General features: G+C 27.5%; 1 protein-coding gene across 1 annotated transcript; it reads left to right on the forward strand.

Annotated features, from left to right (window-relative positions):
• Nucleotides 1–7,551, forward strand: LOC108773853 (uncharacterized). Its single transcript, XM_018539801.1, has 6 exons — nt 1–147; nt 1,801–1,920; nt 2,626–2,743; nt 4,393–4,654; nt 7,265–7,355; nt 7,411–7,551. Exons 1-6 carry the CDS (start codon nt 1–3, stop codon nt 7,549–7,551), a joined length of 879 nt encoding a protein of 292 aa, XP_018395303.1.
• The last annotated feature ends 14,575 nt before the right edge of the window (nt 7,552–22,126 follow it).

Raw genomic sequence — 22,126 nt, forward strand, 5'->3', positions numbered from 1 at the left:
ATGGAACATTTTCCTGAAGAGCGTTATTATAAACTAAATCGATTTGTACTGTCGCTTACTGGGTTATGGCCATATCAAAGCAAATGGAGCGCTCGTTTAGTGAGGGCTATTATCATTACTATGTTGTTGGCATCTGCAATTTTTCAGGTATAACCGTAACATAGAAAGTAATTTTTTTTTAAATTAAATAATTTAAGATATTTTTTAAATTAAGTTAGACATTTTTATGAAATATAACTGAAGAAATATAATAATTTATAATAATAATAATAATAATTTATTGAATATAAAGGAAAGCTCCCTATTATGAGATAAATGGCTAATATAAGATAGTGGCGTTTCTGCTAAATTATAATAAATGCTATCTGCTGTTTCTAACATTAATTTATTGCTCTTGGATTAAAAACTATTTAATGGAAAATTCATCATTCGATCATGTCTGTGATCATTAGACCATGAAAAAGATTTTAAAATTTGGATGTCTTCAAATTTCATTGAGATGAATTTTTAATTTCCATATAAAAGTTATGAATTTTTTCAGTGTATGAGATACTTAGAGTATTTAATAAGTGAAGTAATCTATGCTATTATGCCTAAAAATCGTTGCTAAAGTATAAATGTTATTGCATAGTATAATAATAAAAAGGATAACCGTAATGAAAATCGAGTATCTATAATTGGTTCCAACTATCTGAAGACGTCCTATGGGTACCTACATACAATGCATCGCATGCTCATTTTACGCACACAACTGTACTCGTTTGTATTTCAGAAATATTAAATAAAGATTTTTAATTTCAATTAATATTAAAATGTATACTTTACGTTTTAATATCGATTTCTCGGGACATCTCATATTACAATAGGAGCACACTTTTCTGACTTTACAATTTGCTAATTTTTTTACATTTCTTTAAAAAAAAAATAAAAAATATTTAAATTTTACATAGGTAACACAGTCTTAAAGCTTATTAAATTCTCATTATTTTTTAAATTTTGCTTATAAACTTCTAGCATTTACCTAAAATCAACTCAGTATCTCATAATAGGGGCCTGTATATACGTAATATAATATTACTATGTAAACTGTATTACAATAACATAATCGTCGATGTTATGCATCGTCTACAATACACGGAGTAAAAAGTAAGAGTAAGATTAATCACAATAGAATAGGAGAAAAATAATCGACCGTGATCGGTTAATTTTTTACTCTTTTATATATGTATATATACACAGGGTTAATCATTAACGATTAAATAACCTATCAAGAGCAGGTAGAGTAGACCAAACTTAGTCGAAAAATCTTATACCATTTTGCAGTTTACGCAATATTTAACATTAGACCTTAAATATAGCCGAATAAACGCGTTCGTCCGACCTTATCTTTGAAATCTAAATCTCGTTAAATATTGCGTAAACTGTAAAATGGTATAAGACTTCGACTCAGTTCAGTCTACCCTTATACCTGCTCTCGATAAATGATTTAATCGGTTAATGACTCCCTGTATATATACCTCTTACTCCATGTATTGTAGACAATACATCAAAAGCTACCCCCTATATAAATAAGCTGTTATAAATATACTTTGAAACAAAGATATTTCAAAGTTGTTATGCAGATCGATATTTCTTTATATGTATGTATCTTTTTATATAAAATCAGTACACAACTGTTTGAAATTTTAAAACCTCTCTTAAATGATTCATAATTCAATTTTTAGATGTCAGTTAAAGATGTACTTTTTTCTGTGAATGTTTATCTGTTATTCTTATTAAGGGTTAATAATATGTTTCCAGTTATTAAGCCTTTTTACGTCTAATATCACTGCAAACTTCATAATCGATATGGTACCAGCATTTGTACCTGTAATAGGTAGTCTGAGTCAAATGTATGCACGTATCGGACATACAGACAAAGTAAGCTTAGTCGATCGTTACTTATATATCTAATAAATTTTATGTAAATATTCGGACAAAACGTGTTGTTTATCATAAATATTTAAATCATACAGATAAACAAAAAATAAAATTTGTTAATAGGGCTCTCGATATTTAACAATTTAATATAATAAAAAATGTAAGGATTATATAAGAGTATCAATAATAGCACGGTATAATTGGAACGCAATTCGAAAATATATTCTCAAATTATTTTTACATACGATTCAGATACACATATTTGATTGAACTATATTTACTTCATCTTTAAATCATCTTCAAATCAGTAACACATTCGATAATTCATGAATTATATGTAAACATTATTTGAGAATATATTTTGTGAAATGCGCTCCAAAAAAGTCGTTTTTACAAGTTTTTCATGTGTATCTATATATATATATATAACAAACATTTATATACATAACAAAATATTTGTGATGAAATGAAAAAGTAAATGATATATTATTCTTAAATTCTTATAAGTTTGATTATTACACAAACATATTAACTTATTGAAAGCATCAAATGTATTATGTTAACATACTGATTAATAATATTTGTCTAATGTCTAATAAATAAATATAATTATTCAATTATATTATCTTTACAAATTTTTATTATTATTTTACAAGTCATAATTTATTTTAACTATTTATAACCTACTATTTAATTTATTTTTAGCTTAGGGATCTATTTGAACATATGTGGAACGATTGGAGATTACGAAAGACAACTTATGAGACCAAGATCATGCAAAAGCATGCTGAGACATCGAGATTATTGACGTTTTATTATTTGCGTAAGAAAAATATTAAACTTCGCTTTATCCAAAGAAAAAGATGTATCTTTTTGTCTGTAAGATCTATAAGATCGACACTGTATTTGTGTGAGTGAAATCAATCGTACTCCCTTTTCATTGTCAACATCGAAGGTCTTATTCATTGTATACGCATTATTTTCAACGAGTAACATGCGTGATATTTCTTTTTCAATGCTGCATATATAAATATAATTTTATTTTTAAAGTGCATTTGTTATAATCGCTGTCATTAAATTAAATGGATGTAAATTTTTGAAGAGTGATTGGATCTCTCATTGCTCACATTTCCTTACTTTTTTCCTAAACCTAAACTCTACTTCTAGCTTTTTCCACATATTATATGTATAATTACATACTAATAATGTCGGGTAAAACTTTACCTATACACCATAAATTTCTGACCGATCTTGATGTTGATCTTGATCTTCAATAAAGTCAAGATTATCGATTTTCGTTGCGCTCATTGTTCATTAAAAAGTTATTAACGAAACAATTTTTATTATTAATATAATAATAAGACTCTGTAAGTATAAAACAATATATCATAAATATAAAAAATAAGGGCAAAGAGCCAGTAATATAATAACTACTTTAATTCAAACAATAATAATATAAAGTGACAAAATAATATCGTCAACATATCAATAATAAAATAACAAATGAGTAGGCAGCGTACGAATTGCATTGTCTTTAAAGTCTTGCATAACCATATCTACTACGATAGGTGATAAAGGTGATCCCATAGGGATCCCAAAAATCTGTTTATACAATTTGTTATTAAATGTGAATACTCTGTGGAATTTAAGACCAACCGAAAGGCAATCAAAAATTCTTCTAAAGGAATTTAGTTTTTCTCTCTAGATATGAAATTCTACCTTCTAACAATACTATCAGATGCCACATCTATAGGTATGTTAGTGAATAAAGATATCACATCCAGGGAAACCAACACAGGCGAGTCTAGTTCAAGTTCGATATTTTTTAATTTGTTTATGAGATCTGCACTATTTTTTATAAAACTAGGAGCTTCAGGTATGGAATTATTAATAATCTTGTGTAAAAACAATTATGGATTAAATAGTAGACTATTTATGGACGAAACTATAATTCTAAGAATCTAAGAGGATATATAATTTTAGCTCTTGGAATAATCCCGTCAGTTGTAAGCAATCCACGATATGTCGAGTCTTCTATATTTTTTTTATAATAATAATATTGTAATGATAATATTATATGTTTCAAATTGTACGCAATTTTTGAACACAACATACTCTAGATATATTTCTCAGTACTCTATGCTAAAAGAAATGACCTTGACCGTTTTAAAGGTCAAGATTAACATCAGGATTGATCGGAAAGTATTTAGGACAGGCTATGTAAATATTTATCATGTATTGTTATTAAACAGAATTTTTGAGAGCTTGTAACAGAATAAAATAATAGAAATAAGTACAAAATTTTGTTTTAGACATTGAATAAGTTGTCACCTTGAAGATAATAATTTTAGAAAAGCGGAAGGTTATAATCGACTCGCTACTATATATTCAAAATATATAATTTTAAAAATATAAATTATTATTAATAAAAACTATATTAAAAGAAATTTATGATTATCTCGAATTTTTCAGTTATGCAGTACATAGCCGTGACAGGGTACAACGCATGGTTATTTCTACCGGAAATTCTCGATATTGTATCGCCCATAAATGAATCCCGCCCACGAATACTACCTTTTAAAGCTGAGTTCTTTGTCGATGAAGGACGATACTTTAACATCATTCGGTCCCATATATGTATCGTGATTTGTATAATATCACTAATTTTTATTGCAGTTTCCACTTTGTATATAGCTCTTACGCAACATGTTTGCGGAATGTGCGAGTTATTGGGGTAAGAAATTGCTCCTCGCATTATTCGCGAAAGAGTAGACGACTCATCTCTACGAAGCGCGCATTATCCGTTAACTTTTGAATCTAGGTGAATTTGCAACTTTGTATATGATACAATGAAAAAAATATGTATTTATCGAATTTTATCAAAAATATTGGTTTACTTACTTAGTAAATATATCGTAACAAATATTTTGTTAGTACTATTCAAATAAATACTTATTTAACAAAATTCAGTAAATTTTTAAATATGTAGATATAACTTTTCAAGAATAAAAGTATTTTACTTTTCACACTTCTAAAATATTTATCATTATGTTTTTTCTCTATTTTTGTCGTTAATAATCGATTATTTCGTCTTTTCTTCCGCTTGATACAAGATGAATATCATTCAAAATCAGTTGTATGATAAAAATAATATTAGTAATATAATTTCGGCAGGTATCGCGCGGAACGCTTATATTATGTTATTGAAGATGCGGTGGGATGCGATTCGATACGATCAAAAATAAATTACGAAAATATGGTTATTTTTGTACGGCTGCATTGCAACATTATACAGTTTGTACTTTTATAAAAGGCATACAATATTTATACTTATGTTAAATTAGTTTAGTCCAACTTATCGAGCATTTTGCGAGAAAATATATGTGGGACGATTACAATAACTTTCCTTCAAATTAAAAATGATTTTCGAAAGTATTTTTATTTAAAGGGTTAAAAAAAATTTTTTTTAAATTAAATTAAAAATATATATAAATTAAATTTAAATTAATAAACTAAAAAATTAAAAAATATTAAAATTAGATAATACATAAAAATATTAAAACTAATAAAAAAGTCACCTAATAAAATTTAATAAAGTCAATAAAAAAATTAAGACAAAAAATATTAAAAGAAAAAGCTTAAAAAAATATGGAATAATATTCAGTACCTAATATTACTAAAACTGGTACAAAAATATTAGTAAATACTAATAATGGTATGTATAATTAATAAAAACAATAATAAAAAATTTAAATTACAAATTAAAGACTTAATAAAGTTTAAAATAAGAAAGTCCTTAAATTGTCAAACTTTGCAATAGGGCACACTAATAGAGACAAGCTTAAAAATCTTGCGATAAGTATTATACATATTACTGTGTGGATTCACACAAATTTCTCATATTTTTCAAAAAATATTTAAAATATTTTAGTAGTTGCAACCGATGAAAAATATTATGCCTTATTCAGCCAATTTTTTCAGTGTTTACATTAATAATTTAATAAAAAAATATTTTTTCTCTAAAATTATTTATTTGTACTAATTTTCTTTATGGTTTATTTAAATACAAAAACACACTAATAGAAACAGACACAGTAATAGGAACAGTTACTCTATATTTTATAACGCGAAGTGAAAACCACTCTATTTCGCTTTACCTAGAGGTTCCACTTTTTACACAAAGCGAAATCTATCGTATTTTTTCTGTTTATAACTGTGATTTATTTTGATATGTGTTGATTGGAGAATTTTTTTATTATGTTTCTTGTGTTCCTTACTAAAAATACAAATCATTTCGAAAATTACTTTTATTTGGAGTGGTTAAAGTTATCGTAATTGTGTAAAAAAAAATTATGACTGTAATATGTAAAATTAAAAACTATCAATTAGAATTAATAATTAACAAGTAATTATATATAAAAACTGTTTCCATTTAGTTTTTTTTTTTAATACGATTTTAATTAATAATGAATTTATTATCATTATTAAATAATATCTATATCTTAATAAAAATTTTTAATAATTAATTCAATCGGTATGTTTCAAATTAACTATATTATTTTCTTATCAAATTACGGTGATTTTCTGCCTAAGGGGATCCTAAAGCAACAGAAATGATTGACAATTACAGTGAACCATTTTCTCCGAATTGGCTTCATAGATCACGAAATTTTTTCACACGATGAAAATACACATCAAAATGATATGGGTAACGCTAAATTTGATAAGAAAATTGGAGGAAAAAAATGAAAAATTCACTTATTTCAGCTCTTACAGCTGTCACTTATTGTAAAAATTCTGTAGATCGTACATACCAATAAATGGTACCTACCCTCGTGCCAAGCGTATGACATGCACAAATAATCTTAAGCTTGCGAAATTGTCATCTAAGGTCTAACAAAAAGGATATTCCAAAATATTTGTTTCACGTGTAATCGTTTCGCTGGCACAGATAAACGATGGTAAACAGCACGAGAATTGTGTATCAAGTATATTACAGTATGTATTGCGGTATATGGCGTAGGAACTTAAGAGAGAAAAGTAACAGGCGAAAGAGAGATAGACATAAGTTCTGTTCTTTTCCTCTCTTAAGTTGAGCGCGCAGCACAGATTTTTCAGCAGAATCATCAATGAACAATGACCAAAACTGTATTATCGACCTCGATCAAGTTCAGCCGTCGCTTTAGGATCCCCAAGTATTGGCGAATAAATTAAAAAATTACAAGTTTAATACATAAAAATGTACGTTAATAATAGACATACATATTTTTATACACAAGAAATATTTTTTTTCTTTCATCTCACAGTTTTCATTAACATATATAACCTTCTTTTATATTACAAGATTCGTTGGTATGATCGAATTTTATCACACAATACCATTTCTAATGGATATCATAGGATTAGTGCTTGCAACGAGTCTTGCGTTAACACAGGTATGTCAATAGAAGCACGTTAAGCGTATCAAAATATAAAAACGAGATTTTTTAGATGCTTACCAGTATCGGCGATAATGAGCGAACCGCTAGATCTATTAGTGTCGCTATTCTAACACTGATACATCTATTTATATCTAATTATATGGGACAAAGAGTTACGGACACGACTTCGAGCGCATGCGAGAAGGTGTGAGTAATGTACTATATTTTATAACACAAACTGACATGAATTTTGACCCTGAAGTAGCAGTATGTAATTTCAAACGTTTTTGATATGCTAAAACCAAATACGGACTCTTTCTTCATTACGTTTTTGAGATATCCTAAAATCTTAAAGTGTCAAACAGGCTTATTTTGAACATTTTTACATTAGAATATTTTGTAAATCCAATATAATGGAGAAATATGGACTACAGATTTGAATTTAGCATGAAAAAATCACTTATGATTATGAATGAATCAATACAGTATAATAAAAAAATTATATATATTGCAAATATAATACCGATCTTCTGCCTGTTCTACAATAGAATCATAAGTTGTAAGCCATAATTAACTGTGAAAAAAATAATCGATTATGATTGATTAATTTCTTATGGTTTATGGCTTGCGACTCTATTATAAAACAGATTTTAGCCGAAATCAGAGTTATGAATGGGAACAATTATGGACTCTATTCTATTTTTTTTATTCTTAAATTTTTTTATTTTTTTATTCTTATTTTTAATGTTTGGGGTTTTTATATTTTTAATTTTTTATCTTTTTTAAACTTTGTATAATATACATATACATATAATACTTTTGCAAATTTTGTCACGTTGTATCACTTTCATAAGTTATATTTCATATAGTTTATAAGTCATACTTTATAAGTTATATTTCATATATAGTTGTAGCAAAGCTGTCAATTGTAAAACCCGATCTACAATTGTACGCAATTGTAGATCAGGCTTTAAACCAACTACGTGTGCTGGTTAACTTGGGAGAATTGAAAGGAATGGTTACATTAGCGCAATGTCGCAATTCTTTTTCATTTTACTGTTGACTTATTTATAATCATATGTGATTTTTCTAGATTTTTTTCATGTTGAATTCGAATCCACAGCTCATATTTCTCCATTACATCAGTTTACAGTTTACGAGATATTCTATTTTAAAATTGCCCGAAATATTAATTTTTTACTTTTAACTTTATGATTAAGATATTTTGGAAACTTAATGTAATGAAAATATTACAGTTTTACCTACGGATTTGATTTCAGCATGCCAAAATCCATTAGGATTATGAACTATCGTTTCTAAGTTAAAAAAATTTTTTTTCTAAGCCTGTGTAATTCATATATATATATATAATGATTTTCTATTTATAGTAATAACTAATAATATGTATTAAAAAATCACTGGAAATATCGATATAAATTTTTAGAACAGGAAAAGAAAATTAAAATAAATAAAATAGAAAAAGCTGTCTCATTCTCTTTATTTCTTTTTGCGCAATTCTTTATGTTCATTAAAAAGTGTGCAATTAAATATGTTTGCAAAGATAAAAAAAAATAAAAAATCTTATAATATTATTTTGAAATTAAATAATATTCTTTAAATAACATTTATTGTTTTAAAAAATCGTAAAAAGCGATGTTAAAAGACCTTCCGTTAATATTTAACTTTCAGATAAATTCGATATAATACTTATAACTTTTAAATAAATATGTCTCTAACTTTATCCATTACTACTACTTACTACGTTATTATTTAAAGTATTATTAGTAATCATTTAAATAATATTTGTTTCTAAAATGAAATAAGATATTTGATTTTTGTACAGGTACAATTCTGCATGGTATAGTGCAAGTGTTTCAGAGCAAAAATCATTATTGTTAATAATGAAACGACGCTTCCACCCACTTATTTTAACAGCATGTAGGTTTTATGTAATGTCTTTGCAGAATTTCGGAATGGTGAGGAAAAATATATTGTAATATAAATCAATATGTTATAAAAATCATAATGACGAAGAGTATAAACAATGTTTATCTTCTAAGATACTTCAAACGGCGATCTCTTATTGTATGTTCATGAGACAATTCTGAAAATGATTTTATCAAGATGTCAGCGTAGAACATAGAAAATTCACGGAAATCTTAGACATCTGACTTTCTTTTAACAATTATATCGAAAATGTTTTCTTTATGAAAACAAAAATCTGTTGATTAGATTTATAGATAAGTAAATATACAGAGTAAATATGAGTACATAATAAATAAAATATAACAACTGACAAATTCATGTAAATTTTTTTAGTATAATATATAATAGAATATTTGTTGGAGTATTTAAGACTGTAAGTTATAATTCTTTTAATGACTTAAATTCCGGTAAGGAATCCGTTGATAATTTTATGTTAATTTATCTTATGCAAAATTCAATATCTTATATTCTATCTGTATAATAATAGTAATAAATATCTGTTTACATTATTATACTATCTACTGAAACATTGTACTATCGATTAATAGCTTTACATTATTTTTTTATTTAACAAGTTATATTGATTATTTTTAATTTATTTCATAAGAAAACTACAGAATATACCTTGATTATAACAAAAACTTTACTTAAACTGTCAAATTTAGTCAAATAGATAAAATTAGAAAAAGCATTACTAGTAAAAACTGGTAACTTTTACGGAATTACGGCTCCATGGGACATAAGGAGATAAAATACACGTAACGTTACGGACGCAATCCCCAGTAACTTTTGTCGACATCCGGTGCGGATTACGGATTGCGGGCTGTATGTGACGGCACCCTAAAGACACGAGACGGTCTCGCGATAGCTACACTTGGCGTAAAATATTACAGTGTTTCTTGATATCTCAAAAAGCACAATTAAAAACTGAACTGATTTGTCTTGTCGCTTATCAGATTATAACCTTTTCAAATCAAATGAAGTGCTCGTTTAGTGAAAGCTGTTATCACTATTGTTATTATTACTGTCGTTTGTAGTTTTTCAGGTAATTATGGTATATATTAGAAAATTATCTTCTCTTCAATTAAATAATTTTTAAAACATATTTTTTCAGTTAAATGTTAAACATTTAAGAATTACAATTTTAAATAATTTAAAAAATGTCTAGAATTGACTGATTGACATTTGGACGAATGTAATTGTTAAATTTTTAATTTAAATATTAATTATTAACATAAGAATGTACGCCATAAATTGAGCATAATTATTATTACCAACTTACAGGACAATAGGAATTCATTTAGTTCAAGGTCTTAAAAGAAGAAATTAAGATAACGGTAAATGACCAGACAGAAGGTAATGAAAAGAGTAAGCAAAAATGCGAGAGTGCTGAATTTTCTCAAGAAACTCGATAAAGTCCTAACAAGGGGAGCATCAGTACATGCATACATATAACCAGGTATGCATCAGTACAATACATACAATGTATAGTACAGTATATGGTATACTGTACAGTATATGCTATGGTAGATTAAAATATAGAGTTTAACATCGTGAAATGTAATACGTACATTTTGATGTCAATAAGTCAAAGAATTGAAGTTACAAAATTTTAAAGTTGAAATAGTCGCACACGCACATGTGTGATGGATTATAGTAGATAAGTAGTTAGTCATTTTGTTGTATTAAAAATCGACTATGTGATATCTTTTTTGTTTTTTTCCTGAATGTTTATTTCTTTTTGCTTTCTAATTTATATTATAGCTCCACAAATTACAAAAAATATTTAAAAACCTTTATTTCTCTATAAGAATTATGAAGCTTGTCATAAAAAATAAAAATATAATAAAATAAAAAGTTGTTTAAAAAGATAAAAAGATATAATATTTTTTTATAATTAAATATAATAGTATTGTTTATTTAAAAACCGAAAATATTTTTGTACAATAATAATAAAACGCGACTATTTCAAACTTCGAAATTTTGTAACTTCAATCTTTTAGCTCATTAGAATCTAAATGTTACGTATTTTACGAGACGGCAAATTTTATATTTGAATATAAAACTTTTTAAAATCCATAAAATACATACTTGAATCTCTCCTTATAAAACAAGATTAACTATTCTAGTAATTGTAAATTAAAGTTAACCAGTTAGAAAAGCTAAAGAGGGACTGTAAAACGATGTGCGTGTGTATGTACTCTAATTAGAGAGTTTGAAGCATACTTCGCTCTATGTATAATTTTTATGCACCACGATTGGGGATATTGAAGAAATACAGTGCAATTTATTATCCAAGTACTTCGTTGGTCAAAAAGGCGAAAATCGTACACACAGTGTTATTTCAAGAATAAATAGGGAACCATATAACACTACTTTCTTTTCTAATAAATTAATATATATTTATGTCTGTATATTTACATACCTGCAGTATTGCCCAGAAATTTTTTTGAAATATTTACAAATAAAATATTTCTAAAAAATAGTCTACTATTAAAATTGAAATCGTTTTTGATATACAATTCTTTGGTTTGATCGTTTGTTATGTACTGTGCGAAATAGACTATTCGAATATTGTATTTTACCTCGGAATTTTTTCACTCATCGTTCATATTCCCTTTGCTTCTAAATAACAGAAAAATAATTGCGATATCACTGCAGTGGAATAATCATGCATGGGAAAAAAATTATCACAGCAGATGGAAAACTATTTGAAAATAATTTTTGTTCGCAGACCACCGGTTATTTTCCACGTTATTATCCGAATATTGTACGCACGCTGCCAATCGATACTCTCAACGCTTTTGAAAAAATTCCATGCTAAACGCATGTATTTTTCTTCGATGTAATTTACCCAATGTAATTCACCTGCGATAACAAAAATAAAAAAAAATTAGAGATGAAAAAACTGTGTAGACTTTAAGAAAAAATTTTCTTAGGATCTACACGATTTTTTCATCTCTAATTTTTTTTTTATTTTTGTTATCGGGGTGAATTACATCGAAGAAAAATGCATGCGTTTAGCATAGAGACACGAATTTTTTAGAAGCTTCGAGGGGATCGATCGACAGCGCGCGTACAATGTTTTTTCATCTCTAATTTTTTTAATTTTACTGTCGGATAAATTACATGAAAGAAAAATGCATGCATTTAGCACAGAAGCACGAAGTTTTCAGAAGCGTTGAGGGGATCGATCGACAAGCGTGCGTACAATGTTCGGTAATAATACAGGAAATAACTGGTGGGCTGCGAAAATTGTCTTCAGACAATTTTCCATCTGCCGCGTTAGTTTCCCTTGCATATATGATTATTCTGCAATTATTTTTCTATTATTTAGAAGCAAAGAGAACTAAGAATGAGTGAAAAAATTTGAGGTAAAACAGATTATTCGAACAGTCTATTTCGCACAGTACATGACAAAAGACGATTAAATCATCAAATTACATCAGAAATAATTTTCAAGTTTAACGGTAATCTGTTTTGAAAATATTTTAATTGTAAATATTTCAAAAGAAGAATTTGTGACAAACGTAGATAAATTTACAGAAATAGACAGATATTTATTTTAAAGAAAATTGAAAGTGCCTATTTACATTTTATACAATAACTTGGTTAATAAACAATATTTAAATTTAAACATTAACAAAAATGATAAAAGTGTAATCTTTATATGAACTCTTTTCTTTAACAAATCAAACAAAAAAGATCCACAGACAAGACAAAATGAGAGTCAACGTGGTTAATAATACACATTAACCCATTTATTCTTTAAAAAGTCAATGAACTTTTCGACTTTACTTTGGAGTCATCCTCAGCATATAGAATTATTATTCCTCTTCATATGTTTGAGATAAAGTCACTATCAAATTAATAGATGTGATGTACAATCTATTTAACAAATTAAGTTACAATGAAAATTCTTACTAAAAAATTAACGTAGATGTAATGATTTACATGTATATCTACGTCTAAGTATTCAGTAACTAGTAATTAATATACCAAAACTAGTAGTATACAATATATTTTAAGTAGATTTAATGTAGTTTGAAATAGTTCTTAAGTACTCTATAATGTTAAAGCCTAATTATCAGTTAAATTAATTACATGTTTATGTCATATAACTTGTTCATTATTTATGACTCCAAAGAACGTTTATTGACTTTTTAAAGAATAAATGAGTTAATGCGTAGATATTATTAACCACGCTGACTCTCATTTATATGGTCTTTAAATCTTTTTTGACTTAATTCTAAATTTTCCCTTTTATCATTGTTTAATTATTTTTACATAAAAAGTCCTTTATTTTACAATTTTAGTTGTTATTTTTCTTTTGACCGACAAATAATAACGTTTTATATCAGTAATGTTTCGGATGTGAGACTTGCTTAACATATATTATCTAATCTGATGTAAATACTTTTGTAACTAATTTTAACAATTCTTATATTACGTGTTTTGATCCAATGGTTTTCAATATAATTTTTTTCTTTATTGTTTGAGGTGAGTCACTAACTTCTTAATTTTTTAGTAAGAATTTTCATTGTAACTTAATTTATTAAATAGATTGTACATCAAATCTGTTAATTTAATAATGACTTTGTCTCAAACATGTGAAGAGGAATAATAATTCTATATGCTGAGAGTGACTCCAAAGTAGAATCGGAACTTTCATTGACTTTTTAAAGAATATAAATGGGTTAATGCGTAATTAACCACGCTAACTCTCATTTGCCTGATCTTTAAATCTTTTTTTGTTTAATTAAATATTAACGATTATATTTGTCAAAGTATTGATGGATTAACCCTAGATTCAAAGTGAAACATTTAGTACATTTAGGCATTGTAATTTATTTGATAATGAAAATTAAAGAATTAGAAGTAAAAAAATAGAATAAAAACTTAAAAAAGAATTATAATAAATAAATGTAGCATTAAAATAATAATCAATGAGTTCTTGCTCCTACGATAAGACTTTCAGAACAAATGGAATATCCTGAGCATTACTGCCAAATAACTCGATATAGCCTGTCGTTTTATGGACTATGGCCTTTTCAAAGCAAGTGGAGTACTCGTTTAACGAGGATTAGTACTCTTTTTATTTTACTGTCGACTATGATTTTTCAGGTATAATTATGATATCAGAAAATAATTTTCTCTTAAATAATTTAAAAGAAATTTTTCTCAAATGTTGGAATTTAGAAACTAGATAATTGAAGAAATATATTATAATTTCAATGTTGCCCCATCATAACACAGTTCTTCAATGAATATCCAGAGAACGTTCTGTGTCTCAGAGAACTGTGTTATTATATGGGTATTATTTTTATTTAATTATATTAACAATTAAAATTATATGCAACATTAAAAAAAGGAGCATTAAACCTAATACTGATTCTTAGGCCGGTATTCATAGTCAGTTCTTATTTCAAGACTGTCTAAAGCGGCTCTCTGATTGGTTCGTAACTCCTCAAGACTGAACTTAAGACGGTCTTGAATATAAGAACTGACTATGAATACCGGCCTTTAGTGTAATAGACAGTTCTTATGTAATATACATATATATTAACGTTTCAATCTTATACAATTAGATCATGCTCAATATGAATATTGTCGAATTTAAACTTTCTTATAATAAATTTCTAATAAAATAAAATAAAAAATATATATATCTTATTTAACCTCCTTGGGTAAAGCGGATGGGTCACTCGACAATGAGGATGAAATTAAAAAAATTAGTTGGTAACCGTTATACAAAATTAAGTAACTACTAAATCCTTTAAATTTTGTAATTATAATGTTATTTAAAAAATTATCATGTAATTAAAAAATATTGCTACATACAAACAAGTTATCATACTGCATTGTGGAAAAACAACAAAAGTGAAATGTAAATAAATTTATGTCTTTCACTCACTAGAAAAGTCATCTATCGCTCCAACTTCCTGGTATTTTCATTACAATCACATATCGGGAAGAATGTGTATAAAGAGAGCCATTCGCTTTGCCTCCGTTCACTTTGTCAAAGAATCTACTTGGCGCAAATTTGGAAAAATTAGAACAAATGAAAAATTTTAACTTCGAATACACATTTAAACACAGAGAATTTTTACATAAAAAATCTTTCTGATTAAGAAACAATTACTACTAATAATTAAAGTTTTGTACCTTAGCAAAAATTGCAAGAAAATACACAATTTCTTGTATTTCTCTATCAAACATAAACGAGAACAATCATATGTTATTTCGCACTTTCATGGCGTCGCCGGTCGATCATTCTTTCAACAGTTAGAGATTTATGGCATCATCTCAGATAAATAAGCAAAAATAAAAAATATTCATTTTGCTCAGGACGTTCGCTTTGCCTGTACTTCTCCTAGTCAAATTAAGTAGTAGTCAGATATTATTTTCAAATATTTGGGAAACCAATGAAGTAAATTGAGTCATCCTAAGTTTAAATGATTAAAACAATATATCTGTACTATAATCACGACGATGCTATGTTCACAAATGCGTAGTGTAGATGAGTTATGTTAATGGAAGAACCAAATTAACGTTACTAATTAAATTGTGCGCGTTTCAGCAAACTATCAACATTGAGCGAAAAAGGTGTCCGACAGTAAAGAAATATTATGTAAATTACTTTAGAGAAGACAGTCTGTCAATAATATGCTTTTTTATTCGGTTATACACCAATAATAGGAAGAAGTTGTCTGTCACACTAAGAACAAATATATATTCTTTAATGCTGCGTCCTTTAATAATTTAATTTATTAGAAAAGTCGTTATTAAAAATAAAAAATTATATTTGTTTTTAAAAATAATCCTAAATACAATAAAATATCATGTAGATGTTTTTCTGATACATCTATGTATAATAAAACGTCAAATTATTTAAAATTTAACATTTTTTAGATGAATCATATAATTCTACTTCAAATATTAACCAATATATCTTCTTGTACCCTCTGTTCTTATTAATAACATTTTTATTTTCAGCTGTCGACTTTTAGTACGGTTAACAACATCACCGTAAATTTTATAATCGATGTAATATCAGAACTTATGCCTACAGTAGGTAGCCTGGGGCACATGTATATACGTATCAAGTATATGGACAAAGTAAGCTCAGTTGGTTATATATTGATATTAATTACATTACCAATGAGATATTAAATATTAAGCCATATTGTAAATAGCACTTATACAGACGATTTACGTGTTATTGACGCATTATTGCATAATCATCAATATCTCATGCATACGTACACATAAATTTTCGTATGCCAATAACGTTTTAGATATCTAGTGTCTAATTTTTTCACTTCCACATAAATTGCGGATAACTTTATCTAGGAGTAAAAGATATCTCCATTGTATTCTGGGAGATTTCTCCTGGATAAAATTTTCTAGAGGTACAGAAATTGGGCATTTGTAAGAATTTGTCTAACCCCCCAGAAAATGTCTGAATTTCGATAGTTTTGTTATTTTATCAATATTATACGTTTACGAGAAACACACATACACACACACATCGACACTACTTACTAATTATTATCACAAGCATACATATGCATAAATTTTCGTTAAACAGTTTTGTACTGAATTAAGTGTCTTTAGGGGTTATATATCCTGTAACTACCTTACTTCCGCGCGGATTAACTCATCGGATTTAATGGATTGGGATGCGAAAGAAATTCGCTCAGAAGTGTCTAGGCACGCTTGTTGTGTTTACGCGTTTCGGAATGCAGTGTTGTGACGGGTCTTTTAAATTGCTGAGCTCGTGAACGCCGTAGACATCTTACTGCTCATTTTTCCGTGTAGAAATTTAAGTAGAATTTCGGTCAGTTTTCCCTAATTACTATTAGATTCTGGTTAGAAAATCTCGTTAGAATTCGATTGGGAAATGTTCCACTTTTAAATAGGATACCGATCAGAAAAACTTGTAAGAATCCATTGAGATTTATAGCCGAATTCCTATTATATGGAAAAGAATTGTTTTATTGAAATATTTAAAAATTAATTAATCTAGTTTTATTTTGTTAAAGTTATAGATATTCCTAATTAGCATTATATTTTAGAACAAAATTGTAAAAAAAAAAGTTTTTCTCCGAATTCATTTTTGTCCGAAACGAATGAATCTAAATGAGAAAAGGCATCGCTCTCTGCCTTGTGAACCGAGAGTATTTCATTACATTTTATTGAGGTGATGCGGCAAAATAAATACGGTGGACAATTATCTGCAGATTTAATCTGCAGAAATCATAACTTCTGAAATCAGTAATAATACACTGATTCATTTTTAAAGAATTTATGAAGAAAATATATTTAAAACTTTACATAAACGATTTGTTTTTAATATTTCTATTGATCAGATATGTCATAATTATACATACCGAGCCTACATACATATTTGTACCTAGGATCCATGTGAATATCTCAAGTTTTTTCCCAATTTTCTTAAGAGACTGCAGCGTCAAGCGTGGACCTAGGGGGACTCCCTATTGAAATCCGAATATCTCGCGCGCTTTTATTTATACCAAGGATTCTTGTGGGTATCATCTATTTTTTCCCGATCTTCTTGAGTAACTGCAGCGCCAAGCGTGGACCTAGGAACTCCTAATTGAGATCCAAATTGAATAATCAGACATTTACTATTGTGCCATGTGAAAACGCTTGGATTTTCTAACGAGAAACTAATTAGAAGTTTTTAAATTTTTCTAATAATTCATCAAAACTAGGTTCTATGTTAGGAAAACAGAATAGAATTTCTTTAGTATTCCTTTTTTAGGGAAACCTCATAGGAATCCAACAATAAGTAAGGAAAAGATAGGGAAATTTCCACACGGGATTTTTTTAATTTTTAGAACTAGAAAAAGACGAAGAGCAAGTTGAACCGAGATTAAAGTTAATCTACAATCCTGGAAATGAGCATTAATCGGTAAAACAGATGACTTTAACATCTTTATAATGTCAATATTCTTACATTCTTGTAAACTTTATACAAATATAAAATATAATATGTTAATTTAAAATATAAACTAATAAATACCGATGAGAACACGCCGTAATAGTCAAGCTAGATCTCGGGTGCTTATAATGCGTGTGAATTTATAAGTACATTACATTTGTAGATTTTAAGTATAAAAACATTTACATTACAAAAAGTTAACATAAATTTTGTACGTGTACTATACTACATATATGTACTATGCAAAATTATAATCAGCACGTTTATGTCTAATTAATGTCATTTTTATCACTCAAAGTTATAAATAATTTTTGTATACAATAAAATATTTGTGAATAAAATAAAACAAAAACGATATATCATCCAAAAACATTTTCTGAAAAATGTGATTATTACACATATTTGATATCAATCAGTATTATAATAAACTAGATTGATATTAGCTTGTTGTTCGGAAAATTTATTTTAAATTTTCTAGCTCAAAATTGTATATTGTAAATTTAAAAAGTTAACGATTATACCATTCAATACAGTTTCAGCTTTAAGAATCTGATTTTTTAATTGCGGTATGATATATTTTAACAGAGTTGCAATTAAAATTAAAATATTTCTTTATTTAACTTGCAAATAACTAACTAAAATAGGAATAAAAAAATGATTTTTTAGGGAAAGCTTCAAGCTAGGTAGTTGAAAATTTTCACAAATTTTTTTTAGGCACGTGAAAGACTTACAAAGTGAAAAGAAAGTTTTTCATCTTTTTCAGCTCGTAGCTTTTTTACACATGTAAAAATTACCAAACTCCCTGAAACTCAAAAAATTTAGTAGCCTTAATAGTAGAGATTTCAAGCTTTAAAATTCTTTTTTAAAATTTAAATTTTGTTCATTTTTTACAAAGATGTACATACAATTTTGAGCTAGAAAATTGAAATAAATTTTTCAAACAACCAATAGTATCCTAATAAGTAAATAAAATTATTTAATCATTATCTTAAAATGTCTTGTACTTGTTATTTTACAAATCATAATTTATAACCATTTTACAGTACATTATATTTATTTTTAGCTAAGATGTCTATTTGAATGTATAAGGGACGATTGGAAATTACGAAAGACAAGTTTTGAGACAAAAATTATGCACAAGTATGCCGAGACATCGAGATTATTCACGTTTTATTACTTGAGTAAGAAAAATTAGATTTTGCTTCATCCTCTTCCTCCAAAAAAAAGATATGTCTCTTTTTCTATCTGTAAATTAAATCTGTATTTTTATGTGCGAAATCAGTCATTTTCTTTCTCGATTATCGATATTATTATGTATTACTTATTAGAGAGATTATTTTTGACTTGTGACGTTTTTTTTGATGATTTTAGATACACTAACTTTTAGATACATTATTAGAGCTTTATTTTAAATTGCGTTTGTTATAATTGTTGTTAAATTAAATAAATGTAAAAATTTCAAAGAATGATTAGATTCGTTGCTTATATTTGTCTTTCTTTCTAAATGTCTTACAAAATTTCCTTTATATATATCACGTATTAATATATTTTCTTACTTTTTGACTTTTATCGCCTTTAATATTACACAATTGTTATTTTTTAATATATTTTTATTAATAGATTTTTTTAAAATTTTTTTATCGCAAGATAAGCCCGCATGAAATAGATGGATAATCACTTTTCAACCTTTTTATGACATGGCGATAAGTAGGTATCTTGTTTGTGATTTACATAAAATTTTTTTATAAGCATAAAAACAATTTTTTAGTATTGTTGGAACATTTTTGAGTTGAATGCTGCAAAATAGACCTTGGTATCATTTTTTTTTTAGCTGGAAAAAATTAATGAAGAAATTATTTCCAAAGAAAACTGTTTTTGCAATTATTTAAAAAATGGAAAATGATGGAAAAGAACGATCAATATAATCATTTTTAGCGTAACAAAATTCTATGGAAACATTTTTCAAAATTCAAAACACAAAACCAAAATTGTCGGCCAAAACTGTGCTATTAATAAAAATTGAATTGAGAAATTTACAATTATCGAATTTTTCAGTTTTTTGTATAGCCTTGATGATGTTCAACATGGAGATGTTCGTGCCCGATATTCTTGATATTGTATTGCCTATAATCAATGAGTCTCGCCCACGACTACAACCTTTTCAATTGGAATTCTTTATCTTCGAGGAACGGTATCCTAATCTTACTCGGATTTATATATTCATTATGATCATTGTATCTTCATTAATATTTTATGCCAATTCCGCCCTATATGTGACTCTTACGCAACATGTGTGCGGAATGTGTGAATTGCTTGGGTAAGAAACTGCTCCACGAAATTAGGTTTATGAAAGACCAGACGAGATCGTCAAAATTTAGAGTGCGTAGCTGATCCATTAATTTTTGTGTCTGGATACAGATTCATATACATAGCAAATATATTTTATTTTTATAAAAAAAATGTAAAAAATATATTTCTTCTCATGTTCAAAAAATTGTTTTAATATTATCCTTTTTACTTTTTCGTTAACAACTAGAGGAAAAATTTTAAAAGACTATATAGACAATCTTAAAAATTTCTAGCTTTTCACAGGTATTTATAATATAGTGGGACGTAGAACGGCGTTTGTTTTTGAAAAACAAAAAATTATCCGCCCTTAAATACTTACTCTACGTCTCACTACGAATTTTTACGAAAAATTAAGAATTTCTAAAATCTTGCCTTAAAATCTATGTAGGTTTTTGTGTTATTTCATATATTACATAATATAATAAACATTTTTCTTCTCTAAAAAGTAATCGATAATTTCGTCTCTTCTTTCGCTTATTACAAAATAAATATCATTCAAAGTCAATTGAATAATATTGATGATAATTTTGGCAGGTATCAAGCGGAATGTTTATTTTATGACGTTGAAAATGATAAAGATGCAACAGAATACGATTCAATACGGTCAAAAAATTGTGGAAACATAGTCATTTTTGTACAGATGCATTACAACATTATAGAGTTTGTATCTTTATACAAGGCATGCGGTATCTGTAAATCTGTTTAATCCAATCGATCAAGCATTCTGCAAAAAAGTGATATAATTACGAGGTGTGTACAAAAAGTTGGAGCACTGCATTTTATTCTGTTGATGTGATGACGCTGTAAACTTGTACAGTGGTGTAACCTCTCGGGGGAAGTGTCACATGTCCTTAGTAAAAGTTAGGTAACAAATGAGATCTTTGCTTTTCGTGTCTGTTTTTATTAATTTATTTTATATTTTTAATCGTGTTGGCGGAATGGAGCGAGACGTTTTAATCAAGCAAAGAACCAATATCAAATTTCTCGTAAAACTTAACAAGAACGGCCAGGAAATTCTTCAAATGTTCGAAATGGTGTATGGTGAGTCTGCCATGAAGCGTAGAACTGTATATAAATGGGTGGACCCCGGTTCAAGTAAGGAAGGGAAAGCGTCAATGACAACGCACCTGCGGGGCGCTCTTCAACGTCACGTGTCGATGAGAACATTCAACGTGTTCACGATTTGGTAAAGGCAGACCGTCGAATTACCACTAGAATGATTGCAGAAAAACTTGGAATAAGGAATGGTAGTGTTCGTACAATTTTAAAAGAAGATTTGAACTCGTGGACGCATCAGGACAATGCACACCGCGTTTGTTACGCGCGAGTTTTTGGCCAAAAATAATATCGCTACTATGGACCACCCTCTCTATTTACCTGATATAGCCCTGTGACTTCTACTTGTTCCCTAAAAAATATCATGCGGAGTGAACATTTTGTGGATGTTGATATCATAAAAGAAACGATGAAGCTCCTAAAGGGA

The sequence above is a fragment of the Cyphomyrmex costatus genome, unplaced genomic scaffold (genome assembly GCF_001594065.2).
Source record: "Cyphomyrmex costatus isolate MS0001 unplaced genomic scaffold, Ccosl1.0 scaffold223, whole genome shotgun sequence".
Classification (NCBI taxonomy): domain Eukaryota; kingdom Metazoa; phylum Arthropoda; class Insecta; order Hymenoptera; family Formicidae; genus Cyphomyrmex; species Cyphomyrmex costatus.

Coding starts and splice junctions, on each gene's coding strand:
- LOC108773853 (XM_018539801.1), top strand. CDS start 1: ATGGAACATTTTCCTGAAGAGCGTTATTATAAACTAAATCGATTTGTA. Junction 2,744..4,392: donor ATTGACGTTTTATTATTTGC/GTAAGAAAAATA, acceptor CGAATTTTTCAG/TTATGCAGTACATAGCCGTG. Junction 7,356..7,410: donor CGAGTCTTGCGTTAACACAG/GTATGTCAATAG, acceptor GAGATTTTTTAG/ATGCTTACCAGTATCGGCGA.